Raw genomic sequence first — 23,254 nt, 5'->3', positions numbered from 1 at the left:
ATGTTATGAAGCCACCAGGGATGATGGTCTTCTTTGGGTTTTTTTTTTTGTAAAAGAACACTATTCAGATCACCCTGATATACTGGACGAGCTGCAGGTCTACATTCAGCGGACAGTCGATGGCATATCAAGAGAGACATTAAAACAAGTGTTCAATAACTTGATTTGTCATGTACACTCGTGTGAAAATCATAAAGGTCAACACATATATCAATTGTTGTAATTTACTCAAAAGCACACATTCTCCAATAGGTTGCGTTTCTTGTTGAACAGCCTGTATGTCCAGTAGATATGAGATACAGAGAAATGCCACAGGAGAAAAGTAAATGAAAGTGACATGTGAAGCCAAAATCAAAGGTCAAACTCAAAACTGGAGAGCAGCTGTCATGGCTCAACCCACAAAGTCTGAGGCACCTGCACTAGGTTTGCTCAGGAAATGCTTGTCACACCTAGTAAGTCAAACAGAACACAAGTCAGGTGTAAATAGCACGAGGTCTGTTTGCTTTACCGTAGTTAATTTACCGGAACAGAAATGCTCTAAGATATCAGAGCCAGTCGTTTTCACTGTCAGTTTGCGCACTCTCATAGTGGTGATCTTACACCGCATGATTAACCTTGAGACCACCGAGCAGAATTTCACCAAACAGCAACTGTGAGGTCCATGAACTGCCAGATCAGTGCTGCATTGCAAAGGTGCTAAGTTTCTGCTGAGTTCATCTCTAAATGATTGCAGATAGTCCATCTGTCATTATTATTATTATTGCAATTTGGCATTAACATATTTACTGTATATGCGTTTGAGGTTCAATTACATTGCTCGATAAAACGTTTTGGTCAATCAACCATTTTCTCTTTCAATTAAAAGGGTTAAAAAACAGAAAACCTCAACCATGCACTTGCCCTGATACATTAATTATGTTTATCATCGAAAACACTTTTCTGCTTGCCCAGAAAAAGTTTAACAACTGCACAGGATGCTCAGGAAGTCCAGTATTAAATTGTGGAAATAGGTTCCAATGTGGGAGAGAGTGTGGGCCAGTCCGAGGTAGGCCTGTCTGGTAGGGGAGAGGGGCGGTGCGAGTGAGGTAGGCCTGTCTGGGAGGGGAGAGGGGTGGTGTGAGTGAGGTAGGCCTGTCTGGGAGGGGAGAGGGGTGGTGTGAGTGAGGTAGGCCTGTCTGGTAGGGGAGAGGGGCGGTGCGAGTGAGGTAGGCCTGTCTGGTAGGGGAGAGGGGCGGTGCGAGTGAGGTAGGCCTATGTAGTAGGGGAGAGGGGCGGTGCGAGTGAGGTAGGCCTGTCTGTGAGGGGAGAGGGGCGGTGTGAGTGAGGTAGGCCTGTCTGGGAGGGGAGAGGGGCGGTGCGAGTGGGGTAGGCCTGGCTGGTTGAGGAGAGGGGCGGTGCGAGTGAGGTAGGCCTGTCTAGTAGGGGAGAGGGGTGGTGCGAGTGAGGTAGGCCTGTCTGGTTGAGGAGAGGGGCGGTGTGAGTGAGGTAGGCCTGTCTGGTAGGGAAGAGGTGCGGTGCGAGTGAGGTAGGCCTGTCTGGTAGGGAAGAGGTGCGGTGCGAGTGAGGTAGACCTGTGTGGTAGGGGAGAGGGGAGGTGCGGATGAGATAGGCCTGTCTGGTAGGGGAGAGGGGTGGTGTGAGTGAGGTAGGTCTGTCTGGTAGGGGAGAGGAGCGGTGCGAGTGAGGTAGGCCTGTCTAGTAGGGGAGAGGGGCGGTGCGAGTGGGGTAGGCCTGGCTGCTTGAGGAGAGGGGCGGTGCGAGTGAGGTAGGCCTGTCTAGTAGGGGAGAGGGGTGGTGCGAGTGAGGTAGGCCTGTCTGGTTGAGGAGAGGGGCGGTGCGAGTGAGGTAGGCCTGTCTAGTAGGGGAGAGGGGTGGTGCGAGTGAGGTAGGCCTGTCTGGTAGGGAAGAGGTGCGGTGCGAGTGAGGTAGACCTGTGTGGTAGGGGAGAGGGGTGGTGCGGATGAGATAGGCCTGTCTGGTAGGGGAGAGGGGTGGTGTGAGTGAGGTAGGTCTGTCTGGTAGGGGAGAGGAGCGGTGCGAGTGAGGTAGGCCTGTCTAGTAGGGGAGAGGGGCGGTGCGAGTGGGGTAGGCCTGGCTGCTTGAGGACAGGGGCGGTGCGAGTGAGGTAGGCCTGTCTAGTAGGGGAGAGGGGCGGTGCGAGTGAGGTAGGCCTGTCTGGTTGAGGAGAGGGGCGGTGTGGGTGAGGTAGGCCTGTCTGGTAGGGGAGAAGGGCAGTGCGAGTGAGGTAGGCCTGTCTGGTAGGGGAGAAGGGCAGTGCGAGTGAGGTAGGCCTGTCTGGTAGGGGAGAGGGATGGTGCAGGGGGGGGGGGGTTCAGACACTTACCCATATTTGCAGTTACACATAACTAGAATGGCATTCAGTAGAACTCATACTTCCACAAGGTTGAACAGTTTACGTTTTGTATCCCACTAATAGGCCGGACCTGCATCCGGACCTTAACCAAAATCTAATTGGCTTGTTCTTGTTACCTATCCATCAACTTTTTGAAATATCATGCTATATAACATTTTTGGCCGCATCTCTCAATGGTAAAGAATCTCTTACAACAAATTGAAAGAAATGATTGGTTCCAAATCTTCTCTAAAATCTAATCAATCCATCCGAGTGACACACCGAACCTGTGCACCAAATTTTGTCTGAATCCGTCCACAATTTGAGATATCCTGCTCACAGACAGATAGACAAACATATCGGGGTGAAAACATAACCTCCATCTCCTGTCGATGGCAGGGGTAATAAATAGATAAGCCCTTAAAGGATGTTTTAGAAAGTGTAGCTGAGTGCCACTGCACACCCACAGCAGGTGACCACCATGAGAAACTAAAGAACTTCAGCTTGTCCCTCATATCGGATTGAAATTAGTTTTACCTTAAACTGTATTCACACTTGAGCCTTCGTTCCAGCGAACAATGTTTATTCATGACAGCAGGGGTGCATGCAAGAATGAGCACAGTGGCCTGAACAATGTGCCTATAATAGCATTAAAAACTGCACACAGAAGAACAACTGCCATTTGGCAGAGAGCTGCCTTAACGTGGTCAGAGAAGACAGAGAAAGAGAAAAGAAAGGATAAAATGAATGAGAGAAACAGTAGTTTACAATTGGACAAAACAAATAAAACAAGCTTAAGACTTCCCTGAAAACTCACAATCATCGGCATGCAATGAGGAACGTTACCAGATGAAGCATCCCGATCTGCAGGACGTAATCCATCATCTATTTTACCAATTTAATTATTTGAGCCTTCTTACATGATAAAACATGTTCTCGTTTGCGTCGATTCCAGAAATTCAAAGTGGAAAAAAAAACTTTTTTTAATTCAGCAAATTAAAAAAAAAAGTTTATGCAACGTTGGTCATTGTTGGAGGAAAAACAATTATTACGATTTTGTAATTTATGCATTTTCATATATTTTTGCCGTTCATAAGTTGCTCTTTCTCAGCACCATGTGATACAGTACGTTACATATAAATTATTAATCACTGCATCGTCAGCAAGATGAACACAAAGACAGAGACCGAATCGGAATAGACGGACAAAGACAATGCCGTGGAGGACGGGTTTAGTGCAAGCAGTAATAATTTAGTGCTGAGGCAGATGAGTGAAAGGATAAGTGAGTGAGAAGTGGGATACAGTGTGAGTGAAAGGGGAATGAGAGACTGTGAAGCGAGTGACTGAAGGATGCTCAAGAGGATCATTCTATTTGGTGCAGATCATGCAGGAGGTCCAGCATTGTTGCCAGGCTCCAGGCCTGATTTTCGCAGCTGAATGAACACGGCGCACCGTTGGCATTTGTTAGCTCTGGGAGGCCCTTCCACCACGACCTGAAAACAGAAAGGGAAAACTTTACCTCTTAACCTCATCGTTCTACCCAACAACTTATTCAGGTATGATGATCTCCGAACAACATGCTGTCTTATCTTGTCATAATTTTATTTCATTACGCTAAAATCAAAATGTGAACAATGCTTAGCATCCACTGACGACCATTGTTTTCCTATTACGAGCAAAGAACCTGTCCTTATGGATGGGACAATGCCACCGATATACCCACGTGATGTCTGTAAAGAATATTTCATGATGACGGGAATGGTGTTTTACCATGTCTTGTGTTGTAATTATTTATTTATCTCGTAAGGAATGACTTGCCTTGCGTTGCTGCCATTTTGTCACGTGAATCATCAGGTTTGTGATTCCCAGAGGGTTAACTTTGTTGTACTATAATAGTTTTATTGTAACTGGCACGATAATAGGCCCCGCTGGATCGCAGGCCAGTTACAACTGCTCAATGCCGCCTTGTAAGAAACAGTGATAGTTCAGCCATCTTTGAAGTATCGGCTTCAGGGTGACGGTAACCACATAGGTGTGGTTGCGTCTTGCCTGGAGAGTGCCGTTCATGGGACAATACATTGATCGAGATGAGCTATTTTTTCGGAATCATGTCACACGATAAACTAACCTTACTTCACACATCAACGATCACTGTAATGTCATAAGATCGTTGTGATCTTACGAGGTTTGTACAAGTTGAAGTAAAATAATTTTCGATTCTGCATTGTTTTGGGTGAAAAATTACGACACAAAAGGAGATAACTTTTACTTTTAACGATGTGTTTCATCAGTACACATTTGAAGACAACAAAGACAATTCTGCCATTTCACGTCTTCGTGATCACAAAGACATCCCCCATGGCAACGTGTAATGTATATTGGGAACGCAGTGCATTTCCCTTCACCACTTTAGTCTAGAAGTCGACCGTAGCCATGCTTGGGATGAAGGTCCAAGTAGGTAAAGTTCATCGTCTCCATCCCAGGAGACCTCTTCGGCAGCTTTGAATGAAATGTGCATAAATGCGTCTTTTTTTTGTATACATTGACGAGGCTCGTATGAGAGCTAACACACAACGCACAGCAAGGGGGGGGGGCATGAGACAAAAGGGGCGGGAGAGGGGAGGACAAAACAGTGGGGAACAGAGACATGAGGAGATCTGTGGAAGGGAGAGGGATGGGGCAGGGAACATGGGGTATACAAGATGGACATTACAGGGACTTTCAGGAAGGAAAGCAAGGAATTTGAAGGATGTGGGTTTGGGGTGGATAAAATAAAGGATAAAGTCTTAGCGACTTAGGATAAAATGAAGAAATCAACACACGATATTCGATTCAAACCTGGTATCACTGCACGTGAGCTGGCAGGATGGCCTGCTTCGAGGTACACACACTCACCTCTAAGTTGGCTAGCCTGGATTTGAATCCCAACACAGCTATAAAATGCCATCCTGGTGTTTCACAGGCAGGGTGATTGATCAACATGAGTGCAGTCCCTCGGGTGGACGTTAAACTGGGCATACCGTCTGCCAGCATTCGTTGGTGAATGTTAAAGATCCCACAGTGTATTTCCTGATGAGTAGGCCAGCTATCGCCGGCACCATGGTCAAATTCCAAATTCCTACATTAACTACTGCTGGGAAGGTAACGCCAAACCACCAATTATAACCCTTTCCAAGAAACTGCTTCAGCAGCACAGACACTCTGGAAGAATGTCGCTCTGGTATATCAGGTCACTGTACCTATTCATATGGGTGAGCCAAGCAAGTCAATGTTGTCTACCATAGAGGAAAAAAAAATAAACCACTAACACCAATGACAAATAGACTGATCAAAATGCACACTGCTTCTACAAACCTGTTATATTTTTCTACAACCATGCAGCAACTAACATTGCTTATGTCATAATACTAAAGAAATATTGCATACAAACTCTTTTTCTAGCATCCATTTCAGCACAACATCTTTCCAAAGCAAAGTTTCTGAATAAATTTTTTTCATTACCTCATTATCTGAATTGTTATTATTCATTATCTGAAACACCAGGCAGTGTGAATGCAAGTTCAGAAAAAGAGAACGAAACAAAACGTAGTCAGACTACTTATGTACAAATATGACATGGGGGAATTTGAAACTTATTTCATGCAATACTATATACAGGTAGTGGACAAAAAAAAAAAAACACTAATATAAATCACTTAATAGGGTGTTGGGCCACCAAGTTAAGCCAGTACGGCATGTATGTACACAGAGTCCACCAGACTCTGGAATTCTGCAGGAGGGTTGCAGTACCATTCTTCCATGAGAAAGTCAATAAACTTACACATGTTTGATGGAGGTGAAAAACGCTGTCTCAGGCATCATTCCAGAAAATCCCAAAAATGCTCGATTGGGTTCCGATCTTGTGGCTGAGAAGGCCGTGACATATGTCTAACATCAGCGTCATGCTCATCAAACCATTGAGTGACCACACGTGTTCCGTAGATGGGGGCATTGCTTTTCTGGAAGGCAACCCTCCCGGCAGGAAGGAAATACTGCAACATGGGGTGAAGATGATCACTCAGTACCATTAACGAGTGATTTTAATTGACCTTGCCTTTTAAGGGAATGATGCACCCAAATCATGCCAGGAAAATGCGCCCCACAACATGACAGAACCACAAGAATCCTTCACTGTTGGAACCAAGTAATCAGGTTGTAAAGTTCTTTAGGTTTGCACCATGTACACTCATCCATTTATTGAGAACAAAATGAAGGATGATTCATCTGACCATGTCACATTTCTCCACTGCTTGGTCGTCTATTGTCTGAGCTCTTTGCACCATTGGACATGGAACTGTACATTACCAGATGCGATGAGCGGTTTGTGCACTGTAACCCGACTACGGTGCCCCGCTCTGAGAAGTTATCGAAGAAACATTTTTGATGAAACTGGCTGCTCGCACCCCCAGGTTCAGATTTACAGTCAATTTGTCTGCAGTTGCTCACCAGCTTTGCCTTGTACTTCAAATTAATACACGGAAATCATGATCCCAGAGTATATACTTCCGCCCACTGTTGCCATTTGCTGATGACGTCTTTCCCTCGGAGTTCCATGCCAGCATCACTTTAGACACCGTTTGTCACTGAAACTCCTGCCAAACGCACCCCAATAATCACCCTCCTTCAAAGTCACTGAGGTCTCCTCTTGCAGCCGAGCTAGCCATAATTATAGGCAACCAGGACTGTGCAGCATTTTTATACATGACCCAAAGCATGCTGGGATGTTATTTGCTTAACACATGGGCCACACCTGTGTGGAAGCTGTTGCTTTCAATATACTCAATGTCCCTCATTTACCAAGTTGTTTCCATTTTTTTGGTTCACTACCTGTATACAGTATATACACCAATATATATTGTTATGTGGAAGGGGGCAACATCCATTGCTAGATTGTTCCCAGACTTTAGTACGGACCATGTGAATCTTGTAGCTTAGATTCCCCTTGTAACAGGATATTTGTCAGAAGTAAGTTGTCTTGTAGAACGTGCCCCAAGAAGGCGGTGATCGTAATCTTAGAACTGCATCGAGCAAGGTTGTATGATGTCTAACCATCTGTATGGATGAGACCACGTGAGGATTTGTGGACACAAAGGCAACAATCGTGCTACAACTGCGCTTTTCAGTATTTTATGGACGCTTTGAAAACACCACGAACAGGCATGGTGATTTTGCGGAGAGCTCGTAAAGGACCATGGGATAAGTGGCCTTGTGTGCTGTAGGGAGGTTTCAGATGGGTGCAGGGCAAATGCTAGGTAAAGTGCCACCCTCCCACACCCCTCATCCTCTGGAGTGGCTAATGGAGACCAGCCATCTGCGGTCCCAAGAAGGATGGTAAAAACTATTACATTCTGTCCCTTTTCTTTTGTCGCCGCTTGAGGAGGACGTGTTCCAGCGATCCCTCCCTGTGCTATATGTCCATCTTCTCGTCTCCTGCTCTCATCATGATCGCTCCTTATCACCATTCATCTTCTCCTCTTCAGCCCCGAGCATGCTTCACCTTGTGCCTGCACATGTCCTCGGATGTTCCCCTTCATTGTATGAATCTGGTATTGGTAATATTCTGAATGCAGTGAAGTGAAAAGAAACATCCTGTCACTCATTTGTGGGAACATTAGACCCCCACTGCAGATGATCTGTGTTAACAGAACCTTCTGATGTGACAATAAATACTGATATATGTATATGTATATGTATATGTGTATATATATATATATATATATATATATATATATATATATATATATATATATATATGTATATATATATATATATATATATATATATATATATATGTATATGTATATATATATATATGTATATGTATATATATGTATATATATATATATATATATATATATATATATATATATATATATATATGTATATGTATATGTATATGTGTATATATATATATATATATATATATATATATATATATATATATATATATATGTATATGTATATATATATATATATATATATACAGTCAAAGCTCGTTACTATGCCACCCGTCGGGACCGAGCAAAACTGGCATAGTAATGAGATTTTGTAAAAACGGCCTTATTTTCTCAAGTTACCCATCTGTAGTTAATCTTTAGACAAAATTTATTCCAGCAAGTAAAAGGCACGACTGTTGTATAAGCTAAGCGAACGGAGAACATACACACACTAACAGAGTTCACACACTAACATATGGCATGGCGAGAAATTCACGACACACAAAGCTTTCAAGAATCGTCGGCTGGCGCATCTTCTTTCGGCGGATCTCGTGCATCTCGTTGTCGAGCCGATCGCACGCTTGCATCACACCGGGCTTCCCGCTTCTCTGCTGCATGAACTTCCGGACGGTGCTACAAGCGCGCTGGGCTTCCTCGAACGGAACGATTTCCTCCTCGACAATTACCTCGTCATCTTCGCTTTCCACCGGCTCCTCACTGCACAGAATCTCCTCCGCAATCTCCTCCAGCGTGAAATACCCGCCAGTCGCAAGGCGCTCGTCGGCTTCGAGAAAGTCAGACAGCTCGATCTCCTCATTCTCGTGCATCTTTTCCTCGGCAGGCAGAGCTTCCCAGATGTCGGGCAGCTCCGCATCCTGTGGCTCAGTTTGGATCTCCTCTTCGATGAACTTGGCCTTCGCGAAACAGTTCCTGATCGTCGACTTGCCGACCTGCTCCCAAGCACGCCGGGCGACGTGTAGAGCGTCGAGCAACGTGAACTTGAACTCCTTTCCCTCGTCTATGGCCTCAAGCCGGCAGCATAGCAGGAGCTTCTTGTAGTGGCGCTTGAGGTTCTCTATGATTCCCTGATCCATTGGTTGTGAATTGGCTGCCGTGTTGGGTGGGAAGAAGACCAGTTGGATGTTGTTCAGCTCGAGCTCGGGAGGGTGGCCAGAGAAGTTATCGAGACAGACCAGCACTCTGCGTCCCTGCTGGCCGAGTCGTCCGTCCCACGCACGCAACATCTCCTCGAAAAGCTCCGCCGTCATCCACGCCTTCGAGTTCGCCTTGTACTTGACCGGGATCTCTTTGTTCTTGAAGGCACGGGGTTTCTTGGAATTGCCAATCACCAGAAGAGGGAACTTCTCGCTGCCGCTCATGTTTTCCCCAACCAGAAGAGTGATCCTTTGCTTGCTTTTCTTTCCTCCAGTACACCGCTCTCCCCTGAAAGCCATGGTCTTGTTCGGAAGCAGCTGCCAGAAGAGTCCAGTCTCGTCCAGGTTGAAGACGTCGTCTGCGGAGAACTGCCCGAGTAAGGGCCGGAGAACCTGTTGTTGCCACTCAAGAAGGGATTGCGAATCCACCGCTCCAGCTTCGCCCTGCACTGTCTTAAACGTGATGCCGTGGCGCTTCTTGAAATTGCCCAACCAACCGTCGCTCGCCATGAAGTCTGGGATGTGCATCAGCTCGGCCAGTTTCATCGCCTTCTCCTTGATCAGATCGCCGCTGACAGGCACATTCTGTCCTCTTGATTGCTTCAGCCACATGAGCACTCCCTCATCAAGCTTCGGGTCGTGAGCCTGCGTCAACTTCATGCGCTTCGATGGAAATCCAGCTTTGATTGCAGCCTCGATTGCATCCTTCTTGCTGAGAATGCCCTTCACGGTGGTTCTCTTAACTTCGACGCCCCATTTCTTACTAATCTCCCTGGCCAACTTGGACTGATTCGGCTCCTTCTTCGCGGCATCGATGATCTCCTTCTTCTCCTTCAGCGTAAAGTCGGTTCGCTTGCGTTTCTGAGCTGACATTATGGGCTGAATTTTAAAATTAAATGATGTCACTGTTGTACGTGTGCCTGCGTGTCTGTGTGTGTGCTCGCACTTTTTTGTGTCTCGTTGTGCGTGTTGTGATTGGCTTGTTGTGGCTGGCATCGGGGAGAAGAATCGCGTGTTTTGACACAGTCTGACTATGCGCGTACGTATTAAGTTATGTTGTGCGCAGCTGGACTGTAGTTCGTCGCTTCGCCTTTGGATGTGAGTGTGATAATCGAGCACTGCGCAATACAGACTTTTTCACGACTCGTGCCTTTTAACAGTCACACAGTAGTGGCATGATAGCGAGAGTAGGGGGTGGCATAGTAAATTTATTTTGTATTGAATTTTGTCGGGACCGAGCAAAAGTGGTATAATAGCGAGAGTGGCATAGAAGCGAGGTGGCATAGTAACGAGCTTTGACTGTATGTATGTATGTATGTATGTATGTATGTATGTATGTATATATATATATATATATATATATATATATATATATATATATATATATATATATATATATATATATATCACACCTGAATTCTTATTCACAGACAAGGCCTTCATCCGCAGTTTGATGGAGTACCGCTCTCCCTTCTAGTCTGGTGCTCCTGCCTCACAGCTTGCTCAGCTTGGCACCATGGAAACCAAGATGTTCAAGATAATTGGAATCTCCCGCAGTGAAGTTGAGTCTATTCACCTAACACTATTACATCACAGCCACGTCAGTGGTCTCTCTGTCTTCTTCCGACTCCTTTCCGATTTTCCACCCTCCCCTCATTCCGTGTTCTGTCCCATTCCTCCCTCACACCAGGTTTCTGCAGGGTGCACATGGTCCACCAGCAACCTCATTTTGGTGACGCTCTCAAAATCCAAAATTACTGCACACCTCCACTCATTCACTCCGCTTTTTTCCCGCCTGTGCCACCAACTTCCACATTCCCTTCAATCTCATTCTTCCCTCCAGGTCTTCAGTCAGATGTTCACTACCATCTCAGATCATCCCCCATCCAAAAGCACGATCTTTTCTCGCCCTGTTAACTATACAAGGTCAAGGCTCATGAGAGAGAAAGAACACTCAACGGATCAGGACGCGACATAACAAAAGGAACAGGAGAAAGAGAAAGGGGAAACACCAACAGCAGCGTTGAAGGATAACATTGAGGGAGATTTGGACAAATAAGGGAGGTGGGGAGGAAAGAGTGGTGGAGGTGGCCAAGGATGCATGGGGTGGACAAGATGGATACAAAAGCAAACTCTCAGGAAGAAGAAACTGGAAATTTGGAAGGAGTTGGGCTTTGGGGTGGGCATGGGAGTTAACAGAGTTACAAGAGAGCATGGTTTTGGATGGGAGGGGGGGTGGGGGTGATCTGAGATAGTGGTGAACAGCTGTCTTGAAGACCTGGAGGGAATACTGAGTACATTATTTGAATAATGCGTATATCCTGGAGTTGCTGGGGAGAGTCAAAGGGCTAAGAGGGATCTATACCAGAGGAGAAAACGGATGCCACCGACCTTTCTCTGATGTGCTTCGGCCTCATTGTGGGAGATGGCAATAATATTGAGCTTCCAAGTTTACAATGTTGAGAGCTTAATAATCTTGAAGAGGAATTGTGGAATATTACGTCTGATATCTACCACAATTTATGAATTTAATAAATGATTGTGCATTAATAACCCTGGTTATTTCCTCACGGTTGCAGTGCTGTACAGTGAATTGATGACTCTGCCAGTGAGTTGAACGAGGCCCTGAGTTAGCTGCTTCATTTTTTTTCAATTACAAAGGTCAATCTTTCTTTTCGTAATCAGTCCAGGTGCAGACTTCACATTTCCCCCTAAGCAGCAAGAATAAACTGCAGACTTGTTCTTGGCCTCAAATGTGCCCAAAAGGAGAAAACTCAGTGTTGTCACACTACAAAATCATTCGGCAAACAATAAAGAACAACAAACTCAAATGACATGATGGATCAAGCTACACTAGCAGCTGTGTCACGATGTATGCCGTTGGCAAAGAGTTTGATGCTATCCTTGTTTGCAGGCAAATTAAGTGATGATATGAGATGGACAAACGTCATGCAGACTGGAATCTCTTACACATTAGTGTGTTCATACAAACAGCATGAGTATTTTTAAGCCAACCCCTCCAGGATAGTGGGAGGCTTATACCTGTTAGAGGGTTTGTTTCCACAATTAGTGCCCCCAATTGTTCATGGTACCTCAGTTGCTTAGACCTCGAGGAGTCCTAAACCACCATTTCGGTTTGTTTGTTTTTCTGCCAATGTCCTAGCTATCTCAGAGCCGGTTGGGACTTTCAGAATTAAATTTTGCATCAATAATGTGAATACAAAATAAGTGGGGATGACATATTTTTTACCATGGCTTAATTTTAAGGTTATGACCTAATTGTAGACGTTTTACATTCTTCACCATAACTCGACTGATGTTTGTCTGATCGGAACAAAATTGTCCTCTCTAGATATCGTATAGCAAGTTGCATTTATGTTTACTTTACATAATACCCCTCCGGGTTAAAGGTCAAGGCCAAATTGCGGTTTGTAAAAATAACGTGTTTTTTTTTTGTCATCGCTCAATTTTTCCAATGCGAAATCTCAAAGACCACTTGGCCTTCCAAGATGTTCTTGTACCATAATAGTGTACCTGCACTGAAGTTGTGCATCTGATATTTGAATAGTATTCTTGATTTTTTGGGGGGTTGTGACCTAATTAACAAAAAACACCATTTTGATCATAACTTGAATAATTTTCCTCCGATTTTCATGATGTTGAGTTTATTGGATAGATTCTAGATAGGGGACACATTTTGTTAATTTAAACTCCATCCCTAAATGTTGAAGGTCAAGGTCATATGGCGGAACGAAGTTAATATGGCCATCGTTTGATTGTGGGTGAGGCTTACTCTTGGCGATCGCTTTGTGATCGCAGATATCTAGTTGTACTGTATTTACATTTTCAGACAAATGCATAAAAGCTATTAGGGAAAAAAAAACAATGGCACATAATGCACAGATCAAGCATACACATGACTCTGCCAATAGAATGCTGCGTGAAACACTTAGCAATGCCTCAAGTGAAGCATGCTGATGTTTTGTATTCCAGAGAACATGCAACCTTCTTACTTCTCCAGGTGTGTCTGGTGAGGAGCAATGATGTTGTGGATACGAGAGACTGTCTGCCTGATTTCCTGTGGCTTATGCAGTTGTGTAAAGTGCAGTTTTGCCCGAAGAAAGTAGCCAAGAGGCCAGAGCCACTCCTAGAGAAACACATAGATACAATTATTGCCCTTTACATTGCTTAATCAGGGTAACGAATGTGTGATTTAAATAAATTTTGAATACAACTGAAGGTAATAGTAACATAATCACTCCGAGCATTGACAAAAAGTACTGGTTCTACTCCCTTATGTTTACACATTAATGATGGTGTTTCAAACATTTCTGAACAAGATACTCAGTACAGCCCAATACATGCCAAAAAAGGTACAGAGGTGTATAAATTAATTACTTAATAAAACATTTATTACATACTTTTCATTGAGGAATCCAAATTGAAGATACAGTAATTAATTGTCTCTATTGGTGAACCACCAAAATCCTTAAGGCCCATAACTCTTGGTTTACTTACTGGTCCTTGATGATAGTTAAACCCCTTGGCAATGTTGTAGTTGGAACTGTCATCTGCGTTGTTATATTCGCCATTGTACACCATATCACTGAAACAAATCCATCATCATAATCATCATCATCATCATTATCATTATACTTCCATTGATAGCATGACAAAATTCCATCTCAGATCACAGTTTCTACAACATTAATTATGGCATGCATCACATAAATATGCATCCATTACACTATTCAATGAAATTACTTTTATGCATAATTCAAATTTCATGCACAAGTCAAATGTAGGATTGACTAACTTGATTTAATTGACAGTACCATGTAACACATCTGCAAACAGTGAGCCTCACAGCTGGCTATTTTAAGTTAAATTGCAATCACTCAGCACCAGATCACATTGTTTATGTTGTCATAATAATGATCTGCCTTTGGTATTGAGGCAGTTTTTCAATATAAACTTGGTACCAAGATGTCCTGGTTAAGCTAAGGTAGATTGGAATCCAAGGGATGATCCACCATGTCGAGAAAAATACTTGACATAAAAAGATAGTTCTGATTGTAAGACTTTGAGCAATCATGACTTCGCTGCAGGCATTTGTTAAAGTAGTATCCTTGATCCAACCATCTTCAGTTGCTTGATCAAACGAGAACGGCACTCAGTAGTGCAAATACCTCCGTCAGGCTGAACAGTTTAAGTTTTGTATCCTACTGATAGGCCGGATCTGCCACCAGACCTGAACCAAAACCTAATCAATTCGTCCTTGTCACACACACAAACTGTCCACCAAAATTTGTCCGAATCTGTCCGCAACTTTTTGAGATATCCTTCTCACAAGCAAACAGACATGGGTGAAAACATAACCTCCGTCCACCTTCGGTAGCAGAGGTAATAACCTTCTCCTGATCACAAGGTCAAGGTGAGAGGCTGCTTGCTGGCTGCTTTCTGATGATGAATGTTCAGCTCCATTAATAACACTTCTGACAATGATGCAAGACATGTCGACCTGCTGCAAATCCTTGACGACATCTAGGCTTGGACTACAAGTTTCAAGTTACATTTGCACATGAGAAATGTCAAGTAAATAGTGTCTCCAGCAAGAGAAGTACAAGCTAAGCGGTCCTGACCTACAATGGTACACTACTACCAACCCAGTCTTTCAGCATTAACATCGAGAGGTCACCAACAACCGGAAGCTCAACTGGGCAAGAGACATGAACACCATGCCCACGAGTGCAGAACTGATTCCGGGCACTCTCCCTTCAAGTACTCTCGAGAATGTACAAGGTTAGGCTCAGAAGTGTGATGGAATGCTCAGGTTCACAAGGAGTTCCACTTTAAGTGAGGAGTCGAGGGAGTAGAGGACACTCTGCCTTGAACATATGTCAGCACCTTTTCATCATAGTTGTATTATCATAGCTGCAGCTTTTGTCATCGTATTTCCCAAAATTACTGCATTGAAATCAGAACGTCTTACCACCTACCATTACAAGTGAGCCGTCTCCAAAAAACCTGCAGCGGTTAAAAAAGAAGGCCACCACCATTTTCTCAGAACAACTCAGGATGGGCACCAAATGCTGACTATGAGCAGAGCAATCCACATCCCAATCTTACTATAATGGAGCAAGCATGGAAATCACCAAAACTCCATAATTGACATTTCGCAGTTCTTGGGCCTACGTAGAAGTTCCAAACCCAGTTCTACCTCTGGTTACAACCCCAATACTGGCCTTAAGTGCCCACCCAAGGCCAGCAGATGAGCATGTGCGCTAGTCTTACTCCGGTGCACATACTCCAGCACGTACTCCAACCTGGGCTCCAATAAACCCTGGGACTGGATCCTGTTCTTGAGCCCATTGAAGGTGGGGCGATAAAGGCATTCTCGCCCAGAGGGCGGCAATACCCATGACAAGTTATAAAATAATAAAGACAAAAATAATCACCAGAAATATTTGTACCATAATGGGTCCATTTTAGACCAACAAAAGTACCTCACAAGTTTATTAATTCTCATTTAAACAGCCTCAAAGGCATGCGTGATCACAGGTTGCGAGAATTAGAATGGCCAATTACACAGACTGACAAAGAACCCATCCATGAGGATGGGTTAATTCCCCTAGAATTAAGGATGGGTTAATTTATTTATTTGTATGAAGTCTGTGGCTGCATGCCTGCATCATTTTTCTGGGGGCACAGCTGTGCTGCTGATGCAATGCCCCCATGTTACCAGCAAGCTGGTACTCATTTGGCTTTCCTCAGAAGGATGACAGGCTGAGTCAACCTGCCTGGTGTTAATTCAATGTGTTTATCGGCTTGAACTCAAGACCCGAAGATCATAAGCCAGCCACTTTAACCGTTAAGCCAACACTAGGCTTACAGAATGACTTGAAATACTCCTTCCAACCATGTGTGGTGCTATATGATACACATTTACATGGAGAGAATCAGGGTGCTCCCCCCACCATGAACCTCCAGGACTATTAATCCCCCACCCCCTTCACCCACCGCCTCCCCTGTCTCCCTCCTACCCCATACCCGCGAGTATAACAACCATTTTTCAACTCATTCTGTTCAGTAGTTCAAGAGTATATATATATATATATATATATATATATATATATATATATATATATATATATATATATATATATATATATATATATATATATATATATATATCTACAAGGTCCGTCTAAAAAGTAACGGGACTGAGCCTGCTGTGTGCTCCACTTACACAACTTGAATGAATGGGTTGCGTTAGTCTTTCGCAACATTCCAGCAATATATATGATTGGTGATGGTTGACTGCGCTCATTGTGTGATTTTTTACAGGTCATGCTTCACACGTTGACTCGTCTGAGTCGTCACGCTATGAGTCGTGAGAAGAGAGCCAATCTGAAGTTTCTTGCCAAGCTTGGCAAAACACCTTCTGAATCCTTCGCAATGCTACAGTAAGTCTACGGGGAAGAAACGTTGTCACGTACACGCGCATTAGAATGGCACAAAAGGTTCAAAGAGGGACAGGAGGAGGTTGAAGACGATCCATGGTCTGGAAGACCTTCAACGAGCAAAACAGCGGACAACAGAGTGTGTGAAGCAAATGGTGCGCGCAAATCGTCGGCTCATGGTGCGGATGATTGCTAAGGAACTTTCCATCAACAAGGACACTGTCTGGAGCATCATCACTGAAAATCTCGAAATGTGCAAGGTGTGCGCAAAGATGGTCTCCAAGCTGGTGTCCGAGGACCAGAAACAGCAAAGAGTCACTGTCTGTCAAGACATTATCGAGCGCCTCGAGGACGATCCAGACCTGCTTGGGAGAGTCATTACTGGCGATGAATTGTGGATATTCGAATACGATCCTGAGACCAAACGGCAGAGTTGTCAGTGGAAAAATCCGGTATCACCAAGACCAAAGAAAGCAAGGATGTCGAAGTCGAAGGTCAAGGTGATGCTCATCGCGTTTTTTGACATCAAGGGCATCGTCCACTTTGAGTTTCTACCACAGGGTCAAACAGTGAATCAATACATGTACAAGGAGGTCATCCGGCGCCTCATGAGATCAGTCCGGGACAAGAGGAGGGATCTGTGGGAGAACAATACCTGGGTGTTCCATCATGACAACGCCCCTGCTCACAGTGCCCTGAGCATCCGACAGTTTATAGCGGAGAGGAACGTGCCAACTCTGGGGCAACCCCCATATTCGCCAGACTTGGCCTCTTGTGATTTTTTCCTATTCCCCAAGCTCAAGGGGGGTGATCAAGGGGACCCGATTTCTTGATGTGGAGGCCATCAAAAGGGCCATGATGACGGAACTCTGGAGGATTCCAGAAGAAGCCTTCCGGGGGGGGGGGGTGCATCGAAGCATGGAAGAAAAGGATGGACAAGTGTGTGAGACTGGAGGGAAACTATTTTGAAGGAGAAAGCTGTGATTTCAATATATTTTTTGGAATAATATTTCTGTGAAGTCAGTCCCATTACTTTTTAGACGGACCTTGTAAATATATATATATATATATATATATATATATATATATATATATATATATATATATATATATATATATATATATATATATATATATATATATATATATATATATATATATATATATATATGTCAAGCAAACTCAAACAAACAAACTGACACTTCTTAAAAATATCTTCTTCCTCTTTCGGCTTGCTCCCGTTAGGGGTCGCCACAGCGGACCAACTGTCTCCATTTCGCTCTATCCTCCACATCTTCCATTGACACTCCAACCACCCGCATGTCCGCCCTCAGCGCATCCATGAACCTCTTCTTTGGCCTTCCTCTTCTCCTCCTGCCTGGCGGCTCCATCTTCAACATCCTTCTCCCGATATACTACGTTTCCCTCCTGAGCACATGTCCAAACCATCTCAATCTCGCCTCTCTCACTTTGTCTCCAAACCGTCCTACCTGCGCTGTCCCTCTAATACACTCATTTCTTATCCTGTCCATCCTCGTCACTCCCAACGAGAATCGCAGCATCTTTAACTCTGCCACCTCCAGCTCTGCTTCCTGTCTTTTTGTTAGCGCCACCGCCTCCAAACCATACAACATAGCTGGTCTCACTACCGTCTTGTATACTTTCCCCTTCACTCTTGCAGCTACCCTTCTGTCACAAATCACTCCTGCAACTCTTCTCCACCCACTCCATCCTGCCTGCACTCTCTTTTTCACTTCTCTCCCACACTCTCCGTTACTTTGGACAGTTGATCCCAAGTATTTAAACCAATCCACCTTCCCCACCTCAACTCCTTGCAACTGCACCATACCACCACCCTCCCTCTCATTTACGCACATGTACTCCGTCTTACTCCTACTGACTAACATTCCCCTTCTCTCCAGTGCGTACCTCCACCTCTCAAGGCTCGATTCAGCCTGCTCCCTACTCTCCCTACAGATCATGATGTCATCCGCGAACATCATGGTCCATGGAGACTCCAGTCTGATCTCGTCCGTCAACCTGTCCATCACCATTGCAAACAGGAAAGGGCTCAGAGTCGATCCTTGGTGCAATCCCACTTTAACCTTAAACCGGTCCGTCATTCCTACCGCACACCTCACCGCTGTCACACTGTCCTCATACATATCCTGCACGATCCTCACATACTTCTCCAACACTCCCGACTTCCTCATACAATACCACAACTCCTCTCTTGGCACCCTATCATAAGCTTTCTCTAAATCCACAAACACACAATGTAACTCCTTCTGGCCTTCCCTATACTTCTCCATCAACATTCTCAAAGCAAACATCGCATCAGTGGTGCTCTTTCCTGGCATAAACCCATATTGCTGCTCACAGATCATCACCTCTCCTCTCAACCGAGCTTCCACGACTCTTTCCCACAACTTCATGGTGTGGCTTAACAACTTTATCCCTCTGTAATTTCCACAGCTCTGCACATCACCCTTGTTCTTGAAAATCGGAACCAGCACACTTAATCTCCACTCCTCCGGCATCCTCTCACTTTCCAAGACTTTATTAAACAATCTGGTTAACAACCCCACTGCCATCTCTCCTAAGCACTTCCATGCCTCCACTGGTATACCATCTGGGCCAACCGCCTTTCCACTTTTCATCTTCTTCATAGCAGTCCTCACTTCATCCTTACTGATCCACCCCACTTCCAGATTCACTATCTCCACCTCTTCCAACCTTCTCTCTCTCTCATTTTCTTCATTCATCAGCTCCTCAAAGTACTCCATCCACCTTCTCAACACACTCTCCTCGCTCGTCAGCACATTCCCATTTGCGTCCTTTATCACCCTAACCTGCAGCACATCCTTCCCAGCTCGGTCCCTCTGTCTTGCCAATCGGTATAAATCCTTTTCCCCTTCTTTTGTATCCAACTTCTCATACAGCTCGTCATATGCCTTTTCCTTGGCCTTAGCCACCTCTCTTTTTGCTTTTCGACGCCACTCCTTGTACTCCTGCCGACTTTCTTCATCTCTCTGACTATCCCACTTCTTTTTCGCCAACCCCTTCTCCCTTATACTTTCCTGTACTTCCTCGTTCCACCACCAAGTCTCCTTATCTTCCTTCCTCTGTCCAGATGTCACACCAAGTACCTTCCTAGCTATCTCCCTCACAACTTCTGCTGTCGTTGCCCAACTTCTGCTGTCGTTGCCCAATCGTCCCACCCATCTTTACCACCATCCAACGCCTGTCTCACCTCCTCCCTAAATTTCACGCAACAGTCTTCCTCTTTCAGCTTCCACCATCTGGTCCTTGGTTCAGCCCTCACTCTCTTCCTCAACCTCACCTCTAAAGTCATCCTACAGACCACCAATCGATGCTGTCGAGCTACACTCTCCCCTGCCACAACCTTACAGTCACTAATCTCTTTCAGGTTGCATCTCCTACTTAAGATGTAATCCACCTGTGTGCACTTTCCTCCACTCTTGTATGTCACCCTGTGTTCCTCCTTCTTCTTGAAATACGTGTTTACCACTGCCATTTCCATTCTTTTTGCAAACTCTACCACCATTTGCCCTTCCACATTTCTCTTGTTGAGACCGTACCTCCCCATCACCTCCTCATCCTCTTTATTCCCTTCCCCAACATGTCCATTGAAATCTGCTCCAATCACCACTCTTTCATCCTTGGATACACTCTCCACCACTTCATCTAACTCACTCCAGAAATCTTCTTTATACTCCATCTCACACCCCATATGTGGGGCATATGCACTGATGACATTCATCATCACCCCTTCAATTTCCAACTTCACACTCATCACTCGGTCAGACACCCTCCTCACCTCCAATACCCTCTTGACATGATCTTCCTTCAGGATTATCCCGACACCATTACTCCTCCCATCCACACCATGGTAGAACAGTTTGAAACCACCTCCAATGCTCCTCGCCTTGCTCCCCATCCACTTGGTCTCTTGTACACACAGTATGTCCACCTTTCTTCTCTCCATCATATCAGCCAACTCTCACCCTTTGCCAGTCATCGTCCCAACATTCAGAGTTCCAACTCTCACCTCCACACTTCTACCCTTCCCCCTCTCCCACTGCCTCCGGACTCGCCTTTCCCGTCTCCTTCTCCTCCTTCGCCCAGCAGTAGCACAATTTCCACTGGTACCCTGCTGACCACCGGTACCGGTGGCGGTCGTTGGTAACCCGGGCCTCGACCGATCCGGTATGGAAATTCGTTTTGTTGTCCGCATAATAATTTGGCATAGGTTTTTACGCCGGATGCCCTTCCTGACGCAACCCTGGTCGCCTCTTACGACACACAGGGATATGGTACACCTATTCTAACCGGGGCATACACCGGGCCCAGTACAACTGGTGCTCATTTCGCCGACCTCGGAAGGATGGCAGGCTGAGTCAACCCCCTGGTGTTTTCGACTTGGTATATGTATATATATGTATATATATATATATATATATATATATATATATATATATATATATATATATATATATATATATATATATATATATATATATATATATACATATATTAATTCAGTGTCCCAACGGGGCTTGAACTCAGGACCTCTTGGGTCCCAAGCCACTGCCCTTACCACTGCGCCAACACCAGGCTTACACTTCTTAACACTTCGGGACACTTCTTAAAAATATATCATATGATAATTGCCAAACCATATTAAGAGGCTCGTAAACATTGCCATTGGAGTTTTTTTGTTGTTGTTGTTAATTCAATGTCGAGGCTCGTATAAGAGCTAGCACACAGAATGTATAACAAGGGGGGCAGGAGACAAGAGGGGCGGGAGAGGTAAGCACAAAACAATGGGGAACAGAGACATGAGGAGATCTGCGGAACGGAGAGGGATGGAGTGGGGTGACACAGGGTGAACAAGATGGACAATCCAGGGACTTTCAAGAAGGACAGCAGGGAATTTGAAGGAGGTGGGTTTGGGGTGGATTAACGGGGGTAGAAAAGATTTGCGATGAAGCCGCAAAATTTTTTCTTTACCTTTGCCATTTTAATTCATTCACTTTTTAAATCACTTTCACCAACTACACCGTCTACCTACGACGAGTTTCCAGGTTCAGTCCTGTGGGCCACATCTCTCTTTGAAAGCACCTCTGCAGCACACATTGACATTTATGTACAACAACAACTACTTACTCTGGGTCCAGTGTCTTCATGCCCAAAGGTCCAAGCAATTTTTCTTCAGCAATCTGGAGAGCTTTGTAAGCCTTGTCTGGTGAAAACATTTCTGGAGCCTGCAAGACAACCAATATAATCTTTATCACTCTTACAGCAATACAAACGGCACTTCTCTTGAGTGTGTGTCCGATCTGGCCTTTGCAATCATAAATAATAATACGCTTATTCTGTTTGCTTCTTTCTCAGTCGAGCCAACGATTTTCTCTTAAACGACTCATCCAGGGATCATAAAAGCAGCTTGGCACCATTTTACACGCGTCTGAACATGCTATTTAATTTGTCAGGTCAGGTCAGATTAGATCTGTGACTTGCTACAGGTACCATGTAAACCTACCTGTACTAACCTATTCCATGGTCGGGTTGTCGGCAACTAAACCGTCTCCCCCACCAGGTTTCCTGATGAGGAGGGTGTATGATACGAACACCCAGCAGGATTAAAAACAAAACCTGTCAAAGGGTGGAGGAGCTCCTTGTGAGCCAACAGCCATCCATATCTAGTGTCCAACTGTGTCTGCGGACGTCCTCCTGCAGTTGCGTTACTTTATATTAGGAGGTTGGTGGCAGGATTTGCACTCCGGCCACCGTAAAACACTTCATCCTGCAAAACATACCAAAAGCAAAAAGATATCTGAAAACCCAGTCTACGTGAGAACCTCCTGTGCAGCTGCCCTTCACAGAGCAGCTCACCGGATGACAGTATTGGGGCAAAGTCTTCGGGACCCTCAATCTTTGATGACAGGAGGGAAACCACGGGGTAACCTTCCAGGGTCAGTTTGCGGTAGTATGTATCTGTGTGGTGCTGAGATGTCATCCACCAGACGGCGGTCTCCTTGGGTTAACCTGAGGTGGTCCCTTCGGGTGGGTGCCTAGAATGTCCTATCCCTAAGAGATGATGATCACCTGTCTCTGTTATCATCTGAGCTCAAGCGTTTGGACATCAGTATTGCAGCACCATTTGATTGCGGCAGATTTGCGGCGAGATCATGGCAGGTGGTTACACCTACTATGGGTCTGGTCGCTCTGATGGTTACCATGCGCAAGGAGTTCCTGCAGATGTGTCCAACAAGCTGACGACAATGATAATTGAGGTAACACCGGTCAAGGAGCGTATTATGAGTCGAAGGATTCGTCACTCCTTGAGTGACATTTCCCTGGTCTCTGCATATGCTCCGATTGAGGCGAGTGATCTCACCGTGAAGGATGCATTCTCTGCCACGCTCGAGTCTGTGGTTGATCAGTGCCCCAGACGAGATACTCTTCTAGTCTTGGGGGATTTCAATGCATCAACTGGAACTG

General features: G+C 44.9%; 1 protein-coding gene and 1 long non-coding RNA gene across 6 annotated transcripts in view; one reads left to right on the top strand and one right to left on the bottom strand.

Annotated features, from left to right (window-relative positions):
• Positions 1–2,919: 2,919 nt before the first annotated feature.
• AGL (amylo-alpha-1,6-glucosidase and 4-alpha-glucanotransferase) overlaps positions 2,920–23,254 on the bottom strand; it is a 116,891-nt gene continuing 96,556 nt past the window's right edge. For all 5 annotated transcript variants that reach the window (XM_085885929.1, XM_085885933.1, XM_085885930.1 and 2 more), the window contains exons 31-34: positions 21,917–22,014; positions 13,782–13,869; positions 13,277–13,410; positions 2,920–3,846 (exon numbers count right to left, since the gene is read on the bottom strand). In XM_085885929.1, the coding sequence (XP_085742055.1) occupies positions 3,717–3,846; positions 13,277–13,410; positions 13,782–13,869; positions 21,917–22,014 (450 nt within the window). In that variant the 3' untranslated portion in view covers positions 2,920–3,716. The remainder of the gene's footprint in view (positions 3,847–13,276; positions 13,411–13,781; positions 13,870–21,916; positions 22,015–23,254) is intronic.
• LOC147025212 (uncharacterized) lies at positions 3,733–11,816 on the top strand. The gene is made up of 2 exons (XR_015059394.1): positions 3,733–3,909; positions 10,694–11,816. It is a non-coding gene; the product is annotated as an uncharacterized LOC147025212 (long non-coding RNA).

This window comes from Eptatretus burgeri, chromosome 6 (genome assembly GCF_056783735.1).
Source record: "Eptatretus burgeri isolate ZD-2024b chromosome 6, Ebu_testis_v1, whole genome shotgun sequence".
Lineage (NCBI taxonomy): Eukaryota > Metazoa > Chordata > Myxini > Myxiniformes > Myxinidae > Eptatretus > Eptatretus burgeri.
Note: the sequence above shows the minus strand (reverse complement) of the source record. Positions and strands in the feature narration are given on the sequence as shown.